The sequence below is a fragment of the Corylus avellana genome, chromosome ca7, assembly GCF_901000735.1.
Source record: "Corylus avellana chromosome ca7, CavTom2PMs-1.0".
In the NCBI taxonomy this organism is placed as follows: Eukaryota; Viridiplantae; Streptophyta; class Magnoliopsida; order Fagales; family Betulaceae; genus Corylus; species Corylus avellana.
The window spans coordinates 15,590,845-15,611,914 of NC_081547.1; the positions used below are offsets into that span (position 1 = coordinate 15,590,845).

Sequence of the window (21,070 nt, forward strand, 5' to 3'; positions counted from 1 at the left end):
GCGTAGTGAAGGCTCGCCTATACGATGGATTCCTTTCTTTGATTGCAGAAGTTGACGCACGTGAGTTCTTTTGCTAAAGAAATAATCCGTTTGGTTATGTATTGCAATCCAGGTTTGTGGATTTCTTCGTCCTATTCGCCTTCGGTCATAACGGTATGTATATCCTGTTTGGGTACGAGTGTAAGGTAGCCTTACCCTTATTTGAGAATATTTCACATACACATATTTCACGCATGCATACACACTAGCAAACTGACGATTGAAGTCGAATGATTCGAGTCAAGCTTATATGAGCCGTGTTCACGAGCATTATTTAAGCCGAGTTTATATAAATATGTATTGCTTAATATTTTGAGCAAATTTTTTTGTTTGCAAATAATTCATTTATTATTTAAACTAAGACATAATTGAGTTTAACTGAACCTAGCCAAGCCAAGTTCATAATCAGCTAGTTCCTTCATTAAATTTTATGAAATTACATAATTACCCTTATTAACACCTACGAAATTGAAGGTAATTACATAATTTTATAGGTTTTAATGAGGGCAAAATTGGAATAGAGGACATCAAAATCCCACGTGAGACGCACGTGGGATGATTTTCATCCGATTAGACGGAAATTAGTAATGGAGGTCTGAATTGAAAATTTTTGAAACATTATGGAGTACATTGCCAATTTTTAAACATTGATGTTAGAATTGAAGAACCCCTGAAACTTCAAGAGAGTAAAGTGAATTTAATCCTATATATATGTTGTATATATGTATATACAACATATATGTATGTTGTATATATATGTTGTATATATATACAACATGTATATATATGTTTTATATACATATGCAACATACATATATGTTCTGTATATACCCTAAACAACACACATATATATATATGTTGTCTATATATATATATATATATATGTGTGTGTGTGTGTGTGTGTAATATATACATATATATAATATATATAAACACATATGCATAAATAACAAAAAACAAAGATATGTAATATATTTGTTATTCTTGAGTAATGTTTACTCTATATTGTTATTTGTTACTTATTAAAAAATATACGAGCCAAGCCAAATAAACAAGACAAGCCTTGCACGAGCTTGCTCACAAACTGTTCATGAGTTTAGTCGAGTCGAGTCGAGCTTGTTTCGTTTAATATTTGAGCCAGGATTCGTGTTCACGAAACACTTCATTTAATGTTTGAGTCGAGCACGAGCCGAGCCCAAATTCGCTCGCTCGTGGCTTGCTCTCTTAACACCCCTACCCCTAACGACAACAATGCAAGGACCCAATTTGCCAAAGCATTTTCTTGCCACAAGTTATAGCATACCCTCCATCCCAGAAGATTTGACTAAATAATTATACGATTCCCAAATATTCCCCATTAATTTCATACAAACGTAAAATTCCGTAATAATTGCACAATATTGCAATATCTACATTATTAGGCAATAATCTGGTTGTTCGTGTTCCGTGGAGGTATCTGCGGCACCGAACGGTGGTAGCGGTGCGAAGTGGTGGGCTGCTCGCGGGGGCTCGAACGCGGGCGATCTGAATGTGAATAACGCTATGCGGTGGTGTTGTACGGTGAAGCGACGGCGTTGGAAGGGCCCTGCAGTGGGCAATGATCTGGCCTTGCCGTGGCGGGGAGCGTGGCGTAGTGAAGGCTCGCCTATACGATGGAATCCTTTCTTTGATTGCGGAAGTTGACGCACGTGAGTTCTTTTGCTAAAGAAATAATCCGTTTGGTTATGTATTGCAATCCAGGTTTGTGGATTTCTTCGTCCTATTCGCCTTCGGTCATAACGGTATGTATATCCTGTTTGGGTACGAGTGTAAGGTAGCCTTACCCTTATTTGAGAATATTTCACATACACATATTTCATGCATGCATACACACTAGCAAACTGACGATTGAAGTCGAATGATTCGAGTCAAACTTATATGAGCCGTGTTCATGAGCATTATTTAAGCCGAGTTTATATAAATATGTATTGCTTAATATTTTGAGCAAATTTTTGTGTTTACAAATAATTCATTTATTATTTAAACTAAGAGAAAATTGAGTTTAAGTGAACCTAGCCAAGCCAAGTTCATAATCAGCTAGTGTAATACCCCTAGCTATAATTGAAAAAGATTTATGAAGTCCACAAAATACAAATTATTTGGTAAATTGAGAAGTGTTTTTAAATAAATAAAAAACTGGGAAGTATTTTCAATAAAAAAAAAAAAAGGATCATTTGGTGGTAGCCTCCATAAGATTGCTAGATAGATCAGGCAATCCCCGTTAGTTAAGCCCTACTTTTGTCTTTGGCTTGATGGTTGTTAAAAATGTGGTATATTTTGTTTTGGGTTGATTTTGGTCGACCTCATAATTTGCACAATTCCCCAACCATCCAACACAATTGTGCGAGTACGCATCCAGATTCTTTTCGTCAATCAAAATGTTTATCAATTGATCTCGAGCTGGCCACCGAATCCACTTTTCTCGAATATCCAAAAACTAAATTTTCGTAAGTATTTTCATTTTTTTTTCCTTTTTCTCTTCCACCCACAAGGCAGAAATTCAAGCATAATATCCAATTTATTGTCCTTAGTACATTGTTTTTCTTTTTTCTCAGCAACCAAACTGAGCTTAAAATGTGAAGACCCCAGAATCAGAGGTTACCATTGGGGAATATTCAAGTTCGCTGTTAAGGTTACAGCCAAAGGAGATAAATAAGCAGTCAAAATTCAGAGCAGAGAGGAAGAATCACTTCGAATTTCAAAAGGAGTTCAAAAGTAAGCAAAAAGGTGAGAAATGATTGGAAAAGAAAGAGATTGTGTACGGGTGAGTACTGACCGGGAGCTTGGGATTTTCGGGTGGAAGGATCGGACGGCGGAGATCGGACGGAGTTCGGGGGAGTGAAGAAGCAGGAGCAACGGAGCACAACCGCCATTTCTTCGGATAAACGTTGGGGGGTGTTCCAGTGGGCTTCTTTATAAGCATAATGTCTGAGAATGTAAAATGCCCTTCGATTCCCAAAAAACAACACTTTGATGCCACTGCCTTGCTTTTATAATTTACCGACTTTTTTTTTTTTCATCCATAGAATAGTTGTTTGCGACGGATAGAAAGATGTTTAATTGACATGTCACTACATGACGTACATCATTATTAGTGTGAATTACCTAAGGTTGGACATTTCTAGTGTTATAAATAATAACTTATAATATTCGGAGCATCAGTATTATATTACTTGTCACATTGGATGGCACCAACCGTGCTGAAAATGTGTAATATATTAAGTATACTATATAAGATAGCTAAGACCTAAAACACCGGATTAGGTTTTTTTGTATTAAAATATTGGGTTAAATATCTTATTTACCTATATGGCTAAACTTATTTATTTTTTAATCCCTATGTTTTATTTTTTATCACTAGAGGTCACTCTGGTTTGCCTAAAGACGGAGATGGTCGCTCCGTCAAAATTTCGTCCAAAATTTGACGAAACGCCACATCAGCACCAATCACGGTTTGATACGTGTCCAAATAATTAATTAATTAAAAAAAAAATTAGAAACATTAAAAAATTATATTTAATTAAATTTATTAAAAAAGAAATTATATTTGAGACGTCGGTGGCGGGCGATGGAAGCGTGACGTACCAGTGCAGGTCATCGGAGGTGTTGGTTCAGAGGATTTCTGAGTACATAGAGACCGACCAGTGCACTCAAGCATGTGGGGGTTGACAGGAACATGATTGGTATTTCATCTGATGCCCTTCTTGAGCCCCAATTCACCGCCAAGCTTTGCTCCCCGGCTTGCTACCATGAGTGCCCCAACATTGTTGACTTTGAAGTTTTTTTATTGCTCTGATTCTGTTACTTTTATGATTGAAATTTAGTGCGGCGAACATAGAGTTCTCTGTAAAATTTGTGATTTCTGTTTCGTTAAATGCTATCATAATACTTGGGTTTTATTTTTTTGATGGAGAACGTACGATATAATATTGCACAGTTAGCGGCTGATTTTTCAAGTGTGATGCCAAATGGAACACGTTTGCGTATAAAATTGCAAATTTGAGATCTGGGTTTCTATCATCGTTGTATTAGTTTAATGGTGTGGAACCTAATTGAAAAAACTATTGAGAATGATTTGAAAAAAGACCCTAGATGAATATGCAGAGTGAAAACGGCTTTGCGGGTTTGTAAGTAAGAAAATTAGGTTAATCCAGAAGTTGCATGAAATTAAGTACTGAGTATATGTGCTTGGACTTCTTCATTATTTAGTGCTTTGTAGTTCTGATCAGAAGAATAAGTTCTTAAATTTAGATTATCATCATCAAATTGCTTGTTTTTTTCTCTATCCGGTGCGACTATGGCTTTGAGTGTGATTAATTGATTTTGATTAGCTTTGTGTTCATTTAACTAGTTGTATTACACAAACTACCGCTTGGAGCAGACAGCTCTCCTGAGGACTCTCTTTGTGGTGAGGATGAATTGTCCATAAGTGAGAAGAAAAATTTAGGGCAGATGTCAGCGGGTGGTGTTTCTAAGCACACTGAGCATAAACCCAAATTAGGTACCACATACCAGAAGAAGTGGCTTCCATGTGGTTTGAAAGATGGTTCTTCTAATGTCAGGACATATCAGCAAGGAACAAATTCACCAGATGGTGTAGGCAGTGGATCAAAACAATCCAAGTGCTTAGTTACTTCAGATTCAGCTTATAAACAGGATTTTCCGCCATTGTCTGGGCATTCAGGTTCTGAGGGCTTGGATGGGGGGAGAATTCAGATTGAGCAAACCTTAGGTGGGAAGACTGCTGATGTTAATACATTACATCATGACTTCTGAAACAAATTGACAATTTCCGGTTCACAGAGTGAGATTCAGCTGCCCTCCCAATCTGTTAAAAAGGATGAGCCTGACCACCCAAGCAAGAGTCCAAAAAGCTCTACTGGCCATAATAATTCAAAGCATTCTGGACACTCAGCTGATGTTATTACATTACATCATGACTTCTCAGATAAATTGATAATTTCCGGCTTGCAGAGCGAGACTCAGCTGCCCTCCCAATCTGCTAAAAAGAATGAGCCTGCCCCAAGCAAGGGTCCAAAGCATTCTGAACACTCAGCTGATGTTATTACATTACATCATGACTTCTCAGACAAATTGATAATGTCTGGTCTGCAGAATGAGACTCAGCTGCCCTCCCATTCTGCTAAAATGGATGACCCTGCCCCAAGCAAGGGTCCAAAAAGTTCAACTGTCCATAATAATTCAAAGTATTCTGAACACTCTGTAGTGCTTGACCCTTTCGATATCTGCCGTCCCAAAATTGTGACTTCTGTTACCCTAAAACCTTCTCTACATGCAATGAATAGACAAAAACAAAATGAAATCAAACGGTCTATTGAAGGACAAAATGGAATTGTGTTGAGGGATGATTCATTTAAAGGGTTACATTTCCTTAAGAGATCAGGTCATGATAGTAAAATCATGCCGAGACCTTGGTTTGGGTCCTGGAGGTTTCTACCAACCTGGTTACCGTGATGAAGGAAAACTGCAGTTGAGGATGATGTGCCTTGGTAAGAATTGGGACCCTGAGGCAAGGAAATATGGAAACGACCGGCCATATGATGGTGCCAAACCACCCGTTATACCTGATAATTTGTATCAGTTAGTCAAAAAGGCAATCACTGATTCCCATTCCATTATTCAGAAAAATTCTAAAGCTAGCAATGTAGAAAACATACTCCCCTGGATGTCACCAGACATTTGTCTTGTAAATTTCTACACAGTGAACGGCCGATTGGGTCTCCATCGGGTTTGTTACAAACCTTCTTACCCATATTATTTGAGTTATCAGAGTTTTTGCTGTTACTTTTATTGGAAATTTGGGTTTTTTTACCTGGCAGTTTTTGTTTTCTTTTAATGAATTATATCATCCAAAACTTGCACCTTCCTCAGTTGTCTAGAATGACTATGGTTCTGTGAAGTTCTTTACATTAGTGACTTTGTTCCCATGCAGGATTGCGACGAAAGCGAAGGAACTCTTGATAAAGGATTACCTGTGGTATCTTTTTCCATTGGTGACTCAGTAGACTTCTTATATGGGGATCAGAGAGATGAAGACAAAGCAGAGAAGGTTAAGTTAGAATCAGGAGATGTTCTAATATTTGGTGGGAAATCTAGGCATATTTTTCATGGTGTTACTGCCATTCACCCAAACACCACCCCGAAGACTCTGCTTGAAGAAACAAATCTTCGTCTTGGTCGGTTGTTTATTTATAAAAATAATGACTTTATTCTCATTTAAAGTGGTTGACTTATGACAGTCCCCCCAAACTTCGCATTTGGAGGCATGCCAGTTTGTTGCAGATGATCATACGGCACAATAATGCCTTCGTATTGTTCAATGGCTTGAAGGTTTAGCCTCCAAAGCACTTGACTTGGAAAGCAAGGTGATCAGCTTTGTGTGCATCATTTTTAAAATATATAAATTGGTTAGAAGTGTTAATTGTTAATTTGTTTGACAGTGGACCACTTGCTAGACAGTATTTCTTGTCTTTCTTATTGGCTGAGTAATTTTTTTTTTTTTTTTTTTTTTATCCTGTCTTTAATAGAAGTTTATGCTATTATTATTATTTTTTGATAAGTAACTATTATTTTTTTTGATAAGTAATGTTTATATATCAAAAGCGCAGAGGGGCGCAACCCTAGTACACATGGAGTATATAAGGGAAACGACTAGCTAGAAGAAGAGAAAAGAACAAAGAAATCAAAATAGCTAATAACTATAGGAGCGAGCCAAGCAGCTGTCCAAGTGTAAAGCGTATGAAAAAAGAAGGCCGTGAGTTCTCCAATGATCTCTCTGAATCCTCAAAGCATCTTTCGTTTCTTTCTAAGCAAAGGCACCACATAATGCATAGAGGGACCATTTTCCAAACAAATGCATACCTAGAGCGACCTCCCGCCCACCAACAAGCAAACAAGCCCGCCACCTTGCTAGGCATAACCCAATACAACCCAAAACGACTGAAGATAGCCTGCCATAAGGAACGAGCAATCTCACAGTGAAAGAAAAGATGATCAATAGTCTCCCATTAATTTTGCATAAGCAACATCTATTGATCACGATAATATTTATTTTTCTGAGATTATTAATTGTGAGAATCTTCTCTAACACCGCCGTCCAACTAAAGAAAGCCACTCTCAAGGGTGCCTTGGTGCGCCATATGCTCTTCCAAGGAAACGAACTCGCTTCTTTGCTTACCAGGATATTGTAGAATGATTTAACATCGATATTGTAGAATGATATAATAAGTAACTATTATTATTATTATTATTATCTGTCCCGTTTTCTTCTTATGCATTTTGGGCGCTACACATGGCAATGGCATCTCTCTCTCTCTCTCTCCTTCTTCTTCTTCTTTTCCTTGCCAAAATTTCTTTCATACGTAGCAGCTAGCCTGAAAAATGAAACACTGGATATTGACCAATCAAAATTATCTGAGCAAACAATTCCAACGTTCTTTAAGGCCCTCATATGCCTTTGGACAGGGAACAGCCTGCACTCTATTACTTCCATCAATACGATCCGTTTCAGTTACTAGGCCCAGCCTCACCAATGTATTGATTGCCTTGTCGATCGGCATTTCAACCTGCAAAACCCACTTCTTTCTTAACTTTCCTTCCATCTCTTTATTTATGGACCAATGAATAATACATTACAAGATAATACACTCATTCTCTTACCTCTACTTTAAATGCGTCATACATGAATCTCTCACATTTGTCTCCAACACTTCCACGACAGGTGACCTGCATTTACCACATTTCTTGGTGATCTACATAGCTGATATAAATCCTTTTTTTATAAGTAATCGACATATATCATTAAAAGTGCAAGGCGCGCTCCTAACTGATATAAATCTGGAAAACACTCGTAGTGAATATCCTGTAAGCTGGAATAGGTAATACATATAGTACCTTTATCAGGGATTATATTCTTAGGAACACAACTAGACCACTCAAATTGTATCTTAGACTAGGACTCTTCTACTGCAATTTGATCTACATGTAAACTTCTTTATTATTCGTTCTGCTATTTATACAATATACATTGCAATTTAATTAAAATTATTTGTTATGTATTTCATTTGAACACTCTGATCTCCAATAGTAAAATTGAAAAACATATTACTCGTTGAGGAACGAAGTCATTCTTTTGGATTTACATTCATCAACTATGAAATTTAAGTTTCTAAGGAAATCTATTCCACAATGTCATGAAAGAATTGAAAAATGAAACTACTGATGAAATGAATGTATTATCCACCCACAAGAGTAGTTTATACCATTAGTGAGACATATACAGAAGGTTGATTCGACTTTACATGAAAACAGGATCAATCAAATAGAAATACTAGATGCAGAACCGTTAAAAGTGAGATGGGAAAGGCACACCTGGCCCTTTTCTGCTTTGAGAAGGATTGCATATGCCAAAATGGCTTCCTTGTACTGCACATAGTAAATTATTGTTAAGAGTTGACATAATCATCAGAAAGTCCATCCTATCTTGATCAAAAAGTTTTCAAATTAGTTTTATCAAGCCAAGTACTTTGCTAGCACGTAGGCGCTTTTTGTTAGATAACTGTACTTCTTTGAAAGCTATTTAAAATTTTCAGCCACACAACTAAAATTATGAGTTACATTACTTAAGACTTCTCCCTCAGACCACATAAAGACAGTCAATATTGTTAACATATAAATAAATCAAATAGTTTCTGTTCAACCATATAGAATGGAGGAAAAAAAGTCCCTTTAAATGGCTAAACAGGACTAATAATTTAGTTAGTCCCAATCCACTATTGTTGACATGGAACTAAACCTGACATGATCAAATTCAATCCTAAAAGATGTGGCTGATTTAAAACCTTCTACTATGCAAAAACATACTCTGGACCCAATAAAACCTATACGATGCAGAAAGATAAATACATTCATAAAACTGAAAGAATTCTCACTTGCTGTTGTTCAGAAGCATCTAAAAGAAAATGCACTGAGCCAAAGCCACTTGCTAAGGTTTTCTCATAGAGTGTCTTGTTCACCAATAACTGTAACAAACGATGGCTTCAGGACATCATTCATATGCCTTAAAATAAATAGGACCATAAAAGATATGATTAGATCATAATCGGCTCCAAGACCGCACAGGATAAATTGAATTGACTCACTTGATACCTATCCCATGTCTGCTTGTAACCTAGAACTACACGAGTCACATAAATTATAAGAGCGCTGCTAGCAACCACATCAAGAAATATTGCTGATCTGACACAAAAATTGAAACAACAATATGTTACCAGAAGTTTCTGAAAGAAATTTAAAAAGAGAAGATATTATGAATTTGCTACTGTAAATTAGGAGTCATGAGAAACAGAAATGTGTCAAATTATCATATTGAAATTCCCCAATCCAAAAAGGAACCAAACTTATCAATAGAAAATGACAAAACAAAGAAGAGCAGAAACATTATCCTGTTTAAGAACTCTGCCAGCAGCAGATACTGTTGGGAAAAGTAAACTGTAGATTCCCTGCATTCTTTTTGGATTCATCCTCCTTGGATTTTTGCCAAGGGTCTACATGCGAAGTCCAGTGATGGGATGAGCATTATGTGTAGTTCACTTTTGCCAATATTATGTTTAATATTATATACTCTCTCCTATAATGTTTTATTACTTAAGGCAAAACAATCTCAATCCTAATCCAGCAAATGGAAAGTAAAACCACGAAAATGATTGTCTTCTATATCCCTTGTGTTAGGATGAGTTGGTTAAATTAGGTTTGTTAAGTGCTCACAAGTCTAGGAGTCATAAGGCACCACACACTGTCAAGAAAGTCTGGGTAAGAAAAGAGGACCGTATCCACCCTTTGAGGCAAGATAATGGTGATTTGAGTTTGACCTAGGACATTGGGTTGTATCTCTAGGATCGTATTTAGTGTCTCATTCATCATCCTAGGGCATGACAGTTTGCATGTTGCATGTTGCATTTTGCTTTATCATATTTTTTGTGGTTTTTCATGCATTGCATCTTTTGTCTGTTTTCATTTTTTTAATTAAAAAAAATTTGTGCGCGGGACCCATATTGAGTGTATGATATCCTTTTTTGTGGTCAGTGATTTGTAGGCATATATGAATGCATTATGTGAGTGTTATGCAAGAGGAGTGATTTTTTGTGAATTAATTTTCAAAATGGTGCCTAAGTGCTACATAAAATTTTAATAATACTTGCACAATTTGATTGTCAAAAGTTTGAGTTTGACGCATCTGAATGTTTGGTGGGCAATCATAAGTGGGGAAAACACATATTTAAGGACCACATTGAACACAAACTAGTTGAACCTAGGACTTTCATTTTCATGTCATATCTATCCCAAGTCACTTAAGTACATGTGATCTATAGAAAGAACCGATGTTCTTAGATATAGCAAAAGGTGAACATTGCCTGATCTAAAATTGGAATCTATTGGTCCTTCTAGAAAAATCCAATGTTCTCTCATTGCAGAAAAAGAAAAACATTGTAAATGGACTCGGATGACATTTTAGTGCTTGGTGTTAGGGAGTACATATAAGAGTGTACCTAAGTCCTATTGGTTCGGTTTGGCTTTTGGCTTTTTTAAGTGTGATTATCCTCTACTTGTGGTTTCATGAGTATGCCTAACCTTCTCACAAGTTTAAGCTCTTATGCTCATTTATTGACAATCACCACACATATCATGCAAGTGTTATTTAAAATTTATAAACCATGTTTGCACCATTGTGAAAATTGACTTAATTTTAATTTTTTACCTCCTCAAGCATACATCTCACATTTGGCATTTAAGAGTGCTTTAAATCATTGAGTATCTATCTATAAAAAAAATCATTGAACATCTAAAAGTTGGAAGTATGCATTCAATATGCTTTTGTGAGTGAAAGTTGGAAGTTGAGTGAGGGGGAGACATGTGTGCTTTGAAATTGCAAACTTTTGTGTTTATTCAGACATTGTTTTTCCATCATGGCATTTACTACATCACATAGTGATCAACACAGGCATATGCTATCTAGTTTGTTAAACCTTTGCACATCATGTTGTCTTAGTCCAGATGCATCATAGTTGAGTCTAAGTAGATGTTTGAGGATTATGTTCAATGGTGATTAGTTTTGGTGTTGATGTGCTTTTGTGGAAGTTTGTGTTGCATATTTAAAGTCATCAAGCTGAGTTGGTTGGCTTTCCCTTTGTCATTTTTTGACAAAAAGGGGGAGGAATTAGATAGGGGGAGTAGGTAATGGTAGTTCTCTTTTACTTATCAAAAAAAAGAAGTAATGGTAGTCAAGGAGGGTAGGTTTTTTGTTATGATACTTGACTTTGATGATTAGATTTTGTGTTCCCTCATTGTTTTCATTGAATGATAGAAATTTGTTTATCATATTGTTTTATTATAATTTATGTTCTTCATACTTTTGATGAGTTTGTAAGTGTTTCAGGTCACAGGGTCTTCATCAATTAGTTAGTTTAGTGGTTTGATAGGGTTATCTTGTAATTCATTGTAATTTTTCATTAAGTTGTAATATTTGTCAAAGAATTGTTAAAGGGGGAGTTTGTTAAGTTTTAAAGTTACCAAATTCAATGTCAAAACAAGTTGGGATGTAAGGTTTGAGTTAAGGATTAAGTCGGTGTAAAAGTTGGTCCAAGACATGAAGAATTCAAGTTTACTAATGCAGTTTAGCAAAGACCTAGTCGGAGTAAAACAACTATATCTTTTGATTCCAACATCAGATGAAGGCAAGTTTTGTGGCGTTTGAAAGCTAATTCAAAGGGCTCTAACCAGAGTTCTTATAATGTTTGGAGTTTTAACACCTCAAATCTATTCACCCTTAATCTTAATATGGTCATGACACATATTTTATTTACTCTTCATTATTATATTATTATTTCTCAATATTTTTTATTATTTGCATCTTTAATTATTTTCAAGTGTTACACCCAGAGTTCTAGGTTGCAACAGACGAGGTTCGTTTGTGAAGGTGATTTCTATAGAAAAAGCCAGAGGTTTTAGAGCCACTGCGGTAGGAGGTTAATGTGCCATTTACTAGAGTTGCAAGATTGGGTCTTGAGTGTTACAAAAGTTTTATAAGTAAGAACAATCTATAACATAAGTCTTCTATAGTGGATCCCTCTGGAGTTGGCTAGCCTCGGAGGGGTTTTATTTTTGAAGAGGTTTCCACTTTCTTACCAAAATATTTGTGTTGTTTGACTTATGCTTTTGTGGATTATGGTATTGATAACTCTGGTAACTGAATTAATAATTGGCTTAGTAATCTTGTGTGTAACAACTTGGGTCTAAATCAGAATTTTCACATTGAAGTAAGAATACCAAAACAACAAAAGAAACAAAGTTAATGTTACAATAACAACATAAAAATGATCAAATACTTGCAATAAGTTCAACTTAAACACATGTTCGAGGTCAATGATCATAGTACGGTATGTAGTCTCAACAAGCAGTCTTTAATTTGGAGAACGTTAAAAGGGATTTAAAGAAGAATGGGTGACATACAAAACTTAAAGGAAGTGCTTAGCTAGCGCCCATTACGCCTACGCATGTGGCCCTCTTATAATAATTTGATACCACAAGAATTCATAAGTATTCCAGGAGAAAGTTACTCGAAGAACCAATTGCCACTTTTTTTTTATCTTCAATACACTATTCAGTGTCATGTTACTAAAATTCAAGGAGCAATTACATGAAAACTAAAAATACATACGGAGAAGATAAGACGTCCTCAAACTTGTAGTTTATGAAGAATGCCAAAAGTCCCACTATTGTGGCAGCATCCAAGCGTACCTACAAGTTCAGAGTTGCTTAATGGATTAAATATTATCCCATTAGACCATTACTATATTCCAAAATCATTAATCAAAATTTGCACACGTCTGACAACTTAATGCAACTGGCTTAAGCAGGTAAGCATTAACTAGGTCTAGTATTTAGTCCAAGGCCCACTAACTACCAATCTTTTCTTTTCTTTTTTTGTATAGATCACTGACTACCAATCTTATATAGTATGTTGGGCACCTCTGTCAAATATGATACAAGCTTCAATCAATGAAAATGAATCAGATGCATATTAGCATAAACACTGGTAATGGATTAAATTATAGAAACTCTCGTACATGTCAAAAAGATTGATCCAATCCATTCATACCGTGTCTATGATACGGAAAGATAGCTTTTTGTGGGGGAAGATGACCTACAAACAAATTTGACAACAATGTGAAATTCAGGCAAAAGATAACAAAATTATAAAAGAAGTATGTGTGGAAAGTAATTAAAAAAGCATTGGAAATCACATGAGATGAGCATAAAATATTGGACAGTTGACGGACATCGCAGTCTCAGAAGTATTTACTGGTAAATCCGGAATAGGAATTCTTTCATAGATCTTTAACTGCAATGATTGAACCTCAGATTCATTTTCGGCATCGCTCTTGCTGTCTTCCTTGGAATAAAGTAAAATCAATTCTTGGAATGATGCCTCCTAATTTGAAAAGGGCACCAACTCTTTAGATCATAGACTGGTAATTCATATCGACATTCCTTAAAATATTATATCACTACAACAATAAATATCATTCCAAATAGGAATGATAGGCGAAACTGTTAATAAATTAAAATAAATGCATGTTGAAAGAGGAGATCATACTTTTGAGTAAAGGTACGGAGAAGGAAAAATAACAGTCAATTTTGGGACTTATATGACATGTGAAGGAGAATTGTGGTATGACAACAATAATTCCTGTCCCTACAATTTGGAATAAGGACTAACCTGCAATATTAACTATCTCCGTATAAAAAATAGCCAGTGTATAGTCTGAGTGATACAGTAAAAAGATGATGCAGACATAATACTTCGTTATTGAAAGGCAGATACAATAATGAGTGTTGTTGTGGAAGTGGAAACCCTAAGCTGCACCTTAACGCACTGATCTTCCTCAAACTTACTGACAAGAATCAAGTGCTTTCTTAATTCTGCGAAACATCTTTAGGCCAGATATTTTAAAAAAGCAAGATTGGGTTAAGATACATTGAATGCTGAAGCAAATATTCCATATGTGAATGTAGTTGGACCACTGACCAGCTCCCAACATGTCTTCTTAATGTATCCATGTCATCCCTACAAGATCACTTTTCTTTTTGGAGGTTCCTATGGTATGTATGTCAATACTATTGTTCTCCACTGCAACAGAGAATGAATCCTATACACAAAATTCAAAATGCCCTAATAACAGGTTATATATTCCTAGGTTTTTACAAAAACAATGGAATTATGTGAAGGAATAGACTGGAGCTACATGACATCTGTAATTTCTTAGCTCACTCAACCCTGATATGTGTTATCAAAAGAAAATAAAAATAATAACTAATTATAGCTAATTAAGTCAAAGACAGGGTTCAAACTCAAGACCTCTGCTCTGATACCAAGTTTTTTGGATAACTTGTGATTTAACATAATTGCCTTTAAAATTATTATTTTTTATTTTTTTTGTTACAATCACTTTCTTTTTCTGAATGCATGTTGCTCTTAAAAACGTCGCATCTTTTCCTTCGCCTCAAATATTCCCCCTTAACTTTCACCATTTTTAGAACAATCAACCACCCCATTCCTTTTTCTATTCTGAACCCTTTTCTGTGTCTTTGGCCTTTTAATATTCTAAGTATTCTAGCCTTTTATGTACAGAAGACTGATGAACAAGAAATGGGAAATAGGTGTAGTTTTGCTATCTTAAGTTCATCATCCACAGTAAAGCACGTTATAGACAACATTCTAAATGGAACCAGAGCAGAAGACATGTGGAGAATACCTGGAGAATTGACTGTGAGAGAAGAATGGAAATGGAAGTTTTAAATATCTTCCAAAGATTGTTTCCACAGTATTTCCTTGAAGCCGGTCTCCAAATATCACTAAGTGATATCCTTGATAAGAAAATAGGCCTGGGTGAACAATTCTTTTATTACTTGGTCATTTCAGAGGGTGCTTTTCAATCTTTTTTTTTTACAAGTAATTCTTTTATTCATGCCATGCTTTTCAACTTAAATAACCTCTAATTAAATGGAAATTTTAGAAATCAAACTTGCTACCATGGCATGAATATGACAATACAGAAGACCTTAAACTCCCAATTATTTTTTGGTCCAACAAAATTAAGTACACTATCCGTACTATTGCTTGAGTTAATATTAGTAGTTAAAGTTGAAATTTTCTTAGATAAAATCAATAAAAAAAAAATTATAGAAAGCAATGAGAAAAAAAAAAAAAATTCATTTTATTCTTCTCTTAGTTTCGAGAGAATCCTAAATCCTGCCCCACCCACCTATGGCTGCAACACCAGGGTTGCACACAGAATCTCCTTAAGGAGATTAGCACTGCTAACAGAAATATAATTTCTATATTTTGTCTGGAAATGCTTGATTTTACCTGAAAATATCATCATCCAGGATTCTAGGGAAACAAAGCCAGTATAATTAAGGCATAACTATACCCTGTGAACCGCATCCAGTTACATCAATTGATTCTTGCTTTTAGCAGTACCATATTTGGATATGTTTTTCTCCTTTAACAGGATTAAAAGCAGAAAATATGAGGCCTACGAGATTTCCTTTATGGGGCAAACCATAATAGGGTGCCGCCATCAAGATTTATAGGGCGTCACCTATTTTTGCATGTTATTGTTAGTTTCATCACAACTTAAAACTATCCAAAAATTAAGGAGGTTCTAACAGAGAGCAATAGAAAAAATGTGAAATTTTATCCTTCTTCCCACCAAAAAAACCAAAGGCATACAATTGAACCTAAACATGCAACGCCATTTACCATTCAAATCTAACCAAAGATACAAATCATATGGCTCTACTAATTCATGCAAACATAAAAAAAATCCTTATATGGTTTGTGTATCTCTCTTTGAATAGAGTGGATGAACAAATGACCCTACCAAAATATATAAAAATGGGTGATGGCCTATCAGTTTTGATAATGCAGCACCCTATCATGGTTTATCCTTTAATTTATTAAATGAAAAAGACCACTACAACGACAATATAAGAGGAAAGAAATTTAATAGGCACAAACCTCTTGTAAGATTCTGAAGCATTACTATCATTATCAAGCTCATATGGTGTTTCTGGTGTAGGTGGGAGTATTCCAATCCATGAAAGCAATTTCCTCAAGAGCCTTCGACGGGGACCAACTGGTGACAAAATCCCTTCATAACGAGTTACTGCCCTCTGTGCCGCCAGCCAAATAGGAAGGTCCCCATCTGATAATTGCTGCACTGCCAGCTGGTCATCAAATACACGTTGATTATACAGAAATGATTGCTGAAACACTGACAGATCCTTAAGCCAAAGCTTCAGTCTCTCACTCCACTCTTGTACTTCTTGTGTCTGGATAGCAGTTTGGAGAGCCTGTTCTCGAGTAATAGAAATGAAACCCATCAAAACTGATATGGACTGAATTTGAGAAAATAACACAAAACTCAATGTAGTTCATGAAACTAATCCTTGAATTCTGTCATAGCAACTAGGGATCACCAATGAAGAAAAATATAGCATAATAGAAAATCACGCAATCACACAATACATCAAGATTTAAGTGGTTCGGCTAAACAAGTATATATCCACTGACGGAGACGACTTGAAGGAAATTCACTATCAAAATGATAGAGTACAAAGAGTAGTACAAAGAAAACCACTCAAACCTAAAAGTTTCAATACACCCAAATCTCACTTTCACACAAAACAGAATTAAATACAAAAGAAAATCTTCTCTAAATTCCCTTAATGCTGTGCGGCACTCCTACACCATGAAAATACAACTGAGACTCCTTTATTTTCTCTCACACGGATCTGCTGCTTTTGTGTCTCTTTTTCTCTAGTCCACGAAGTTGCTGCCTTGTACAATATATATAGACCGAATTGGCCAAGTCTTCTAATAAGTGGTAGTCCGTCAAGTGCTTCATGGTGAAGTAAAATCTCAGAACTTAACTAAGAAGCAAACTTCACCAAGAAGTAAATCAAGGAGAGACAAAATGTGTGGCTAAGAAAGAACAACAAACAATGGGGCCCACGCTTGACTTGAGAAATGCAAGTCACTCATGCTACAAAAAAAATCTTCCCGTGACTACCCTGGTTTGAAGCTACCAAGAAGCTACATGGTTCATTATAAAGTCACACTTATTTGATTGATCTAAGCTTTAAATTATAATGCCTTTTAAGTCAGATCCATAGAAACAATCACATACGCAGTAAACATGCAAAGCCATATACCTTGCAATAGTGACCAATACAGTTTCAAGCTGGCATAAAAGAGTTTTGCTAGATCTATAGAAATTCCATTGACAAATGTTAAAATGAGTTAGCAAAGAGGTCAGTGTTCCTTCTCAGAAAGCAGTTTCACATGTAACAGAAGACTCTAAAACAACTATAGAACTAAAATATAAACAAAGTCTGAGCATTGCATATCTAAAGAATTTGTAGAAGTTATAATTTTAAATAGGTGATGCTGACAGGTTCTATACTTCGAACAAACTTGCTCTAATAATCAATTCATTCTTTGTTTCTAGAATTGACTTCATCATCCATATCGACCGGTTGACTTCGATTAGATGTGTTGAGGCGAAATTTCCAATTCTTCTATTATTTTCCTCTCCTTCCTCCATCCACACACTAGAGGTACTGATTGTGATTTCCTGTACACTGACCATGAAGCTAATCATATCATATTCTGAGTTGCATGTTGTTACTGGTATTTTTATATTTCACATTGCAATCACATTGAGGCTTTCCAAAACAAAATTTCAGATGCTGTGTATGTTTGAATTCAAGGAATATTGAGAATTTTTTTTTCTGCTATGATGAGGGAAAGGCCCAAAAATACAGACAAAGGTTACATACAACACATAAAGTATGCTTGAGTTTTTTTTTTTTTTTTTTTTTTTTTTGATAAGTAAAAATGTATATAACAAAAAAACCCAAAAGGGCGCAACACAATTACACTGGGTAGAAGTGAGCGCCAAGAATCACCCAAGAAAAAAACCCTAAGCTCACAAGGAGCCCCACAAGAGACCCACATAGACCCAAACAAAAACCCTAAAGCCCAAAACATACCAGGACTAAGACCTACAAAAGCCCAATAACAACACTAAAAATCCAAAGACCCTACTGCACCTCAGGGGGGAAAGAAAAAACATTTTTAGACCCACAAAACCCCTGCCGACGCTAGCACTTCGCCTGAGTCGCCTTCAAATTTAAGGTGCACTCCAAATTGTTGAGCTCCCTCAACCCCTTAACCTTAGAAAGAGAAACAAACTCCCTCTTCTCCTTATCGGTAGCAAAAAAAAGATCCAACATACCTTTATCGTCACCTCCCCAGGACAACCCCATCACAAAGGCGAAATTCATCGTGTCGATCACCTCCTTGGAATAGCCCTCCTCCCCCTCCACCGTAGTTTCAACCACAATCTCGGCAAGCAGCTCCTTGTTTTTATGCAACTGCTTAGCAACCTTTTCCTTAACCCTTCGGGAATAACACAATTGAGACTTGGAAACAGGGGAATGCAAGCGACTATTACTGATACCCAGCTCAACCGCCCCACTGGTGTGAGGAGCAGACGAGGGCGCCTCTTCCACCGGCATAGGAGGAGAAGCAATTTTCGACCCAACACATCCTTGACGGATCAAACCTTTTTCAGGAATAGGAATCTTATCAGCCTTAACAGGAACCTCCTCCTTTCCCAGAGATGACATGGATGCCTCCATCACCACCAATGGAGATGGAGGGATAGCTCTTGGACCAAAGAACCCCCGTCTGATCAAACCTTTTGCCGAAGAAGGTATCTGATCAGCTTTAACAAGAGTTTCCTCCGTCGCCAGAGAAAATACAGAATCTGCTGGCCCAGAAAAAGAATCCTCTCTATCCTTGCGCAAATATCAGTCATGTAAATACTCAAGCAGATTCTAGTTTTCTCCGGCGACGGAGGAAACTCTTGTTAAATAAAGCGTATTACATCTTAATCTTCCCATAAATTGTGCCATAAAACATGACCAGACCTATGGCCATTCCACATCAAGCAGTTCGCTCTAATTCTATTGCAACTTCATAAATCGCCTCTGTCGTAAAATAATCAAGCCCTAACAACAAACGTAGTCCCACTCATTTCAGTGTTGATGGTTACCCTAACAACTCCCTAATATCCACTTCTACTTTTAGTAAATTGCTTTCTGGACAACCCTGAGTACTTGATGAGAATCCATAAGCTAGCCCTTATTTAACTAAGATTAAGGCTTATATGAATTGAGTTGAGTTGTACTTGCTTTCTTCTTAATCAAGCTCAGTGGTGCTAATATGACAGCCTAGCTTTTCATGTATTTCAGATAGACATTATTGTAAATATAATGTCCAAATGGACCTTTAAGTAGAAAAAAGAGAAAGAATTCTCGCATTTGAATAATCAATCCATATGGTTACATAGGATTAAATAGAAAAGACCTAGAAACTAATATGGAAGAAATAATGAAATATTACACTGAGAACAAAACACATAAAATCAGAATAATACTAGGCCTAAATGAAGGGGAATCAAATCCAACATTTCCATCTTCAACACTCTCCCTCAAGTTGAGGCATAGATGCCTCTCATGCCCAGCTTGCATAAGGCTGAATGAAGGACACTACTAGATACTCCCTTCGCTAAGATATCTGCAAGTTGGTCGCCAGTCTTCACATATGGTGTTCAGATGATGTTGAAGATGGAAACCGTTGATTTGAGTCCATTGATTTAGGCCCAATATTATTATAATTTTATGTGATTTGATTTGAATGTAACATTCCATTATTTCTTTCCATATTAGGTTTTAGGTCTTTTTATTTAAACCTATGTAATTGTATCGACAAATATATCGACATAATTCTTCTTCTCTCTTGCTTTCTCTCTTTTCTACTTGGTATCACAGCCGAATTTGGTTCCTAGTTTGTTGTTTTGTTATGGTTCATGATTTTTGCTCATCTACCCGTGGTGGTGTGACTAGGGCACCCATGCGTTTTTGGTTGTGACTAGATGTTTCCCTTCATCTAGGTCACACCACCCCCCACAAACGGTACCGTTGGCGTTCTTTGGGCTGTCCCTCCAGCGCATGATGGTGATTGGGTGACCACCTAGTCCATCACAAACACAGGACAGTGTGTTTTTTTGATGCATTGATCATGTACACCAACTGCCCCTTTGGGTTTCTCGGCATATTCTGTTATGGGTTGGAGTTTTTGAGGCCTACCGGAGTACTTTTGTAGAGGCGCATGGACCTCCAGCAAGGGCAAAGTGGCTTCTCTTCTGCAAGCCTAAATGACACATAGTTTTGATGTTGTTGGAGAACAACATGTTGTTCAGCATTTTACTAAATGACAGGTAATCACTAAACAACCTTTAGTTTACCAACAAAAAAAAAAAGGGCAAATGCAGTACTTGTCCTTAAGAGTTGATATTATGGTTGAATTTTAATCTTCCCTGACTACTTGTAATTTTCCTTAAGCCTATGTGGTGTGTCTTGGAGCAATTTACATGATTGGATGTCTGATTTGAAAATAACGGAGACAATCAGAAAAGAAAAAAAAAGGGGGTAGAGTCAGGTGACCTCCCATGTTGAAAATCCAACTCTCCAAATCACCACTGCTAAATTGGATGGGCACAGCTATCTTTCTTGGTCACAATCCGCTCTTTTTTTGTATATTAAGAGCAAAGGAAAAATGGGACACCTGAATGGAAAAATTCAAGAACCTAAGCCAGATGACCCGACATATGAAAAATGGGAGGCAGAAAATTCCACCATTATGTCATGGTTGTTGCATTCAATGCAACCGGAGATAAATCAAGGATAATTATTTCTTCATACAGTAAAGGAGGTTTCGGATGCAACTGCTCAAGACTTATTCCAAAATAGGGAATACTGCTTAAATATGACTTGAAGC

General features: G+C 36.4%; 3 protein-coding genes across 3 annotated transcripts in view; 1 reads left to right on the forward strand and 2 right to left on the reverse strand.

The window, feature by feature from the left end:
- Window positions 1-1,448: 1,448 nt before the first annotated feature.
- Window positions 1,449-2,992, reverse strand: LOC132187916 (uncharacterized). Its single transcript, XM_059602337.1, has 2 exons — window positions 2,855-2,992; window positions 1,449-1,831 (listed from the first exon to the last, which is right to left on the reverse strand). Exons 1-2 carry the CDS (start codon window positions 2,949-2,951, stop codon window positions 1,449-1,451), a joined length of 480 nt encoding a protein of 159 aa, XP_059458320.1. The 5' UTR covers window positions 2,952-2,992.
- A 1,442-nt stretch (window positions 2,993-4,434) lies between these two features.
- Window positions 4,435-6,582, forward strand: LOC132188261 (alpha-ketoglutarate-dependent dioxygenase abh1-like). The gene is given in 3 exon segments (XM_059602680.1): window positions 4,435-5,438; window positions 5,440-5,827; window positions 6,032-6,582. Coding segments are annotated over 3 exon segments (936 nt in total). The 5' UTR covers window positions 4,435-5,178; the 3' UTR covers window positions 6,320-6,582.
- A 112-nt stretch (window positions 6,583-6,694) lies between these two features.
- The window catches only part of LOC132187106 (uncharacterized), a 26,258-nt gene continuing 11,882 nt past the window's right edge, over window positions 6,695-21,070 (reverse strand). The window contains exons 6-14 of the mRNA XM_059601280.1: window positions 14,913-15,042; window positions 13,460-13,588; window positions 13,256-13,300; window positions 12,815-12,894; window positions 9,240-9,336; window positions 9,030-9,119; window positions 8,470-8,523; window positions 7,759-7,824; window positions 6,695-7,664 (exon numbers count right to left, since the gene is read on the reverse strand). Coding sequence (XP_059457263.1) covers window positions 7,509-7,664; window positions 7,759-7,824; window positions 8,470-8,523; window positions 9,030-9,119; window positions 9,240-9,336; window positions 12,815-12,894; window positions 13,256-13,300; window positions 13,460-13,588; window positions 14,913-15,042 — 847 coding nt within the window. The 3' untranslated portion in view covers window positions 6,695-7,508. The remainder of the gene's footprint in view (window positions 7,665-7,758; window positions 7,825-8,469; window positions 8,524-9,029; window positions 9,120-9,239; window positions 9,337-12,814; window positions 12,895-13,255; window positions 13,301-13,459; window positions 13,589-14,912; window positions 15,043-21,070) is intronic.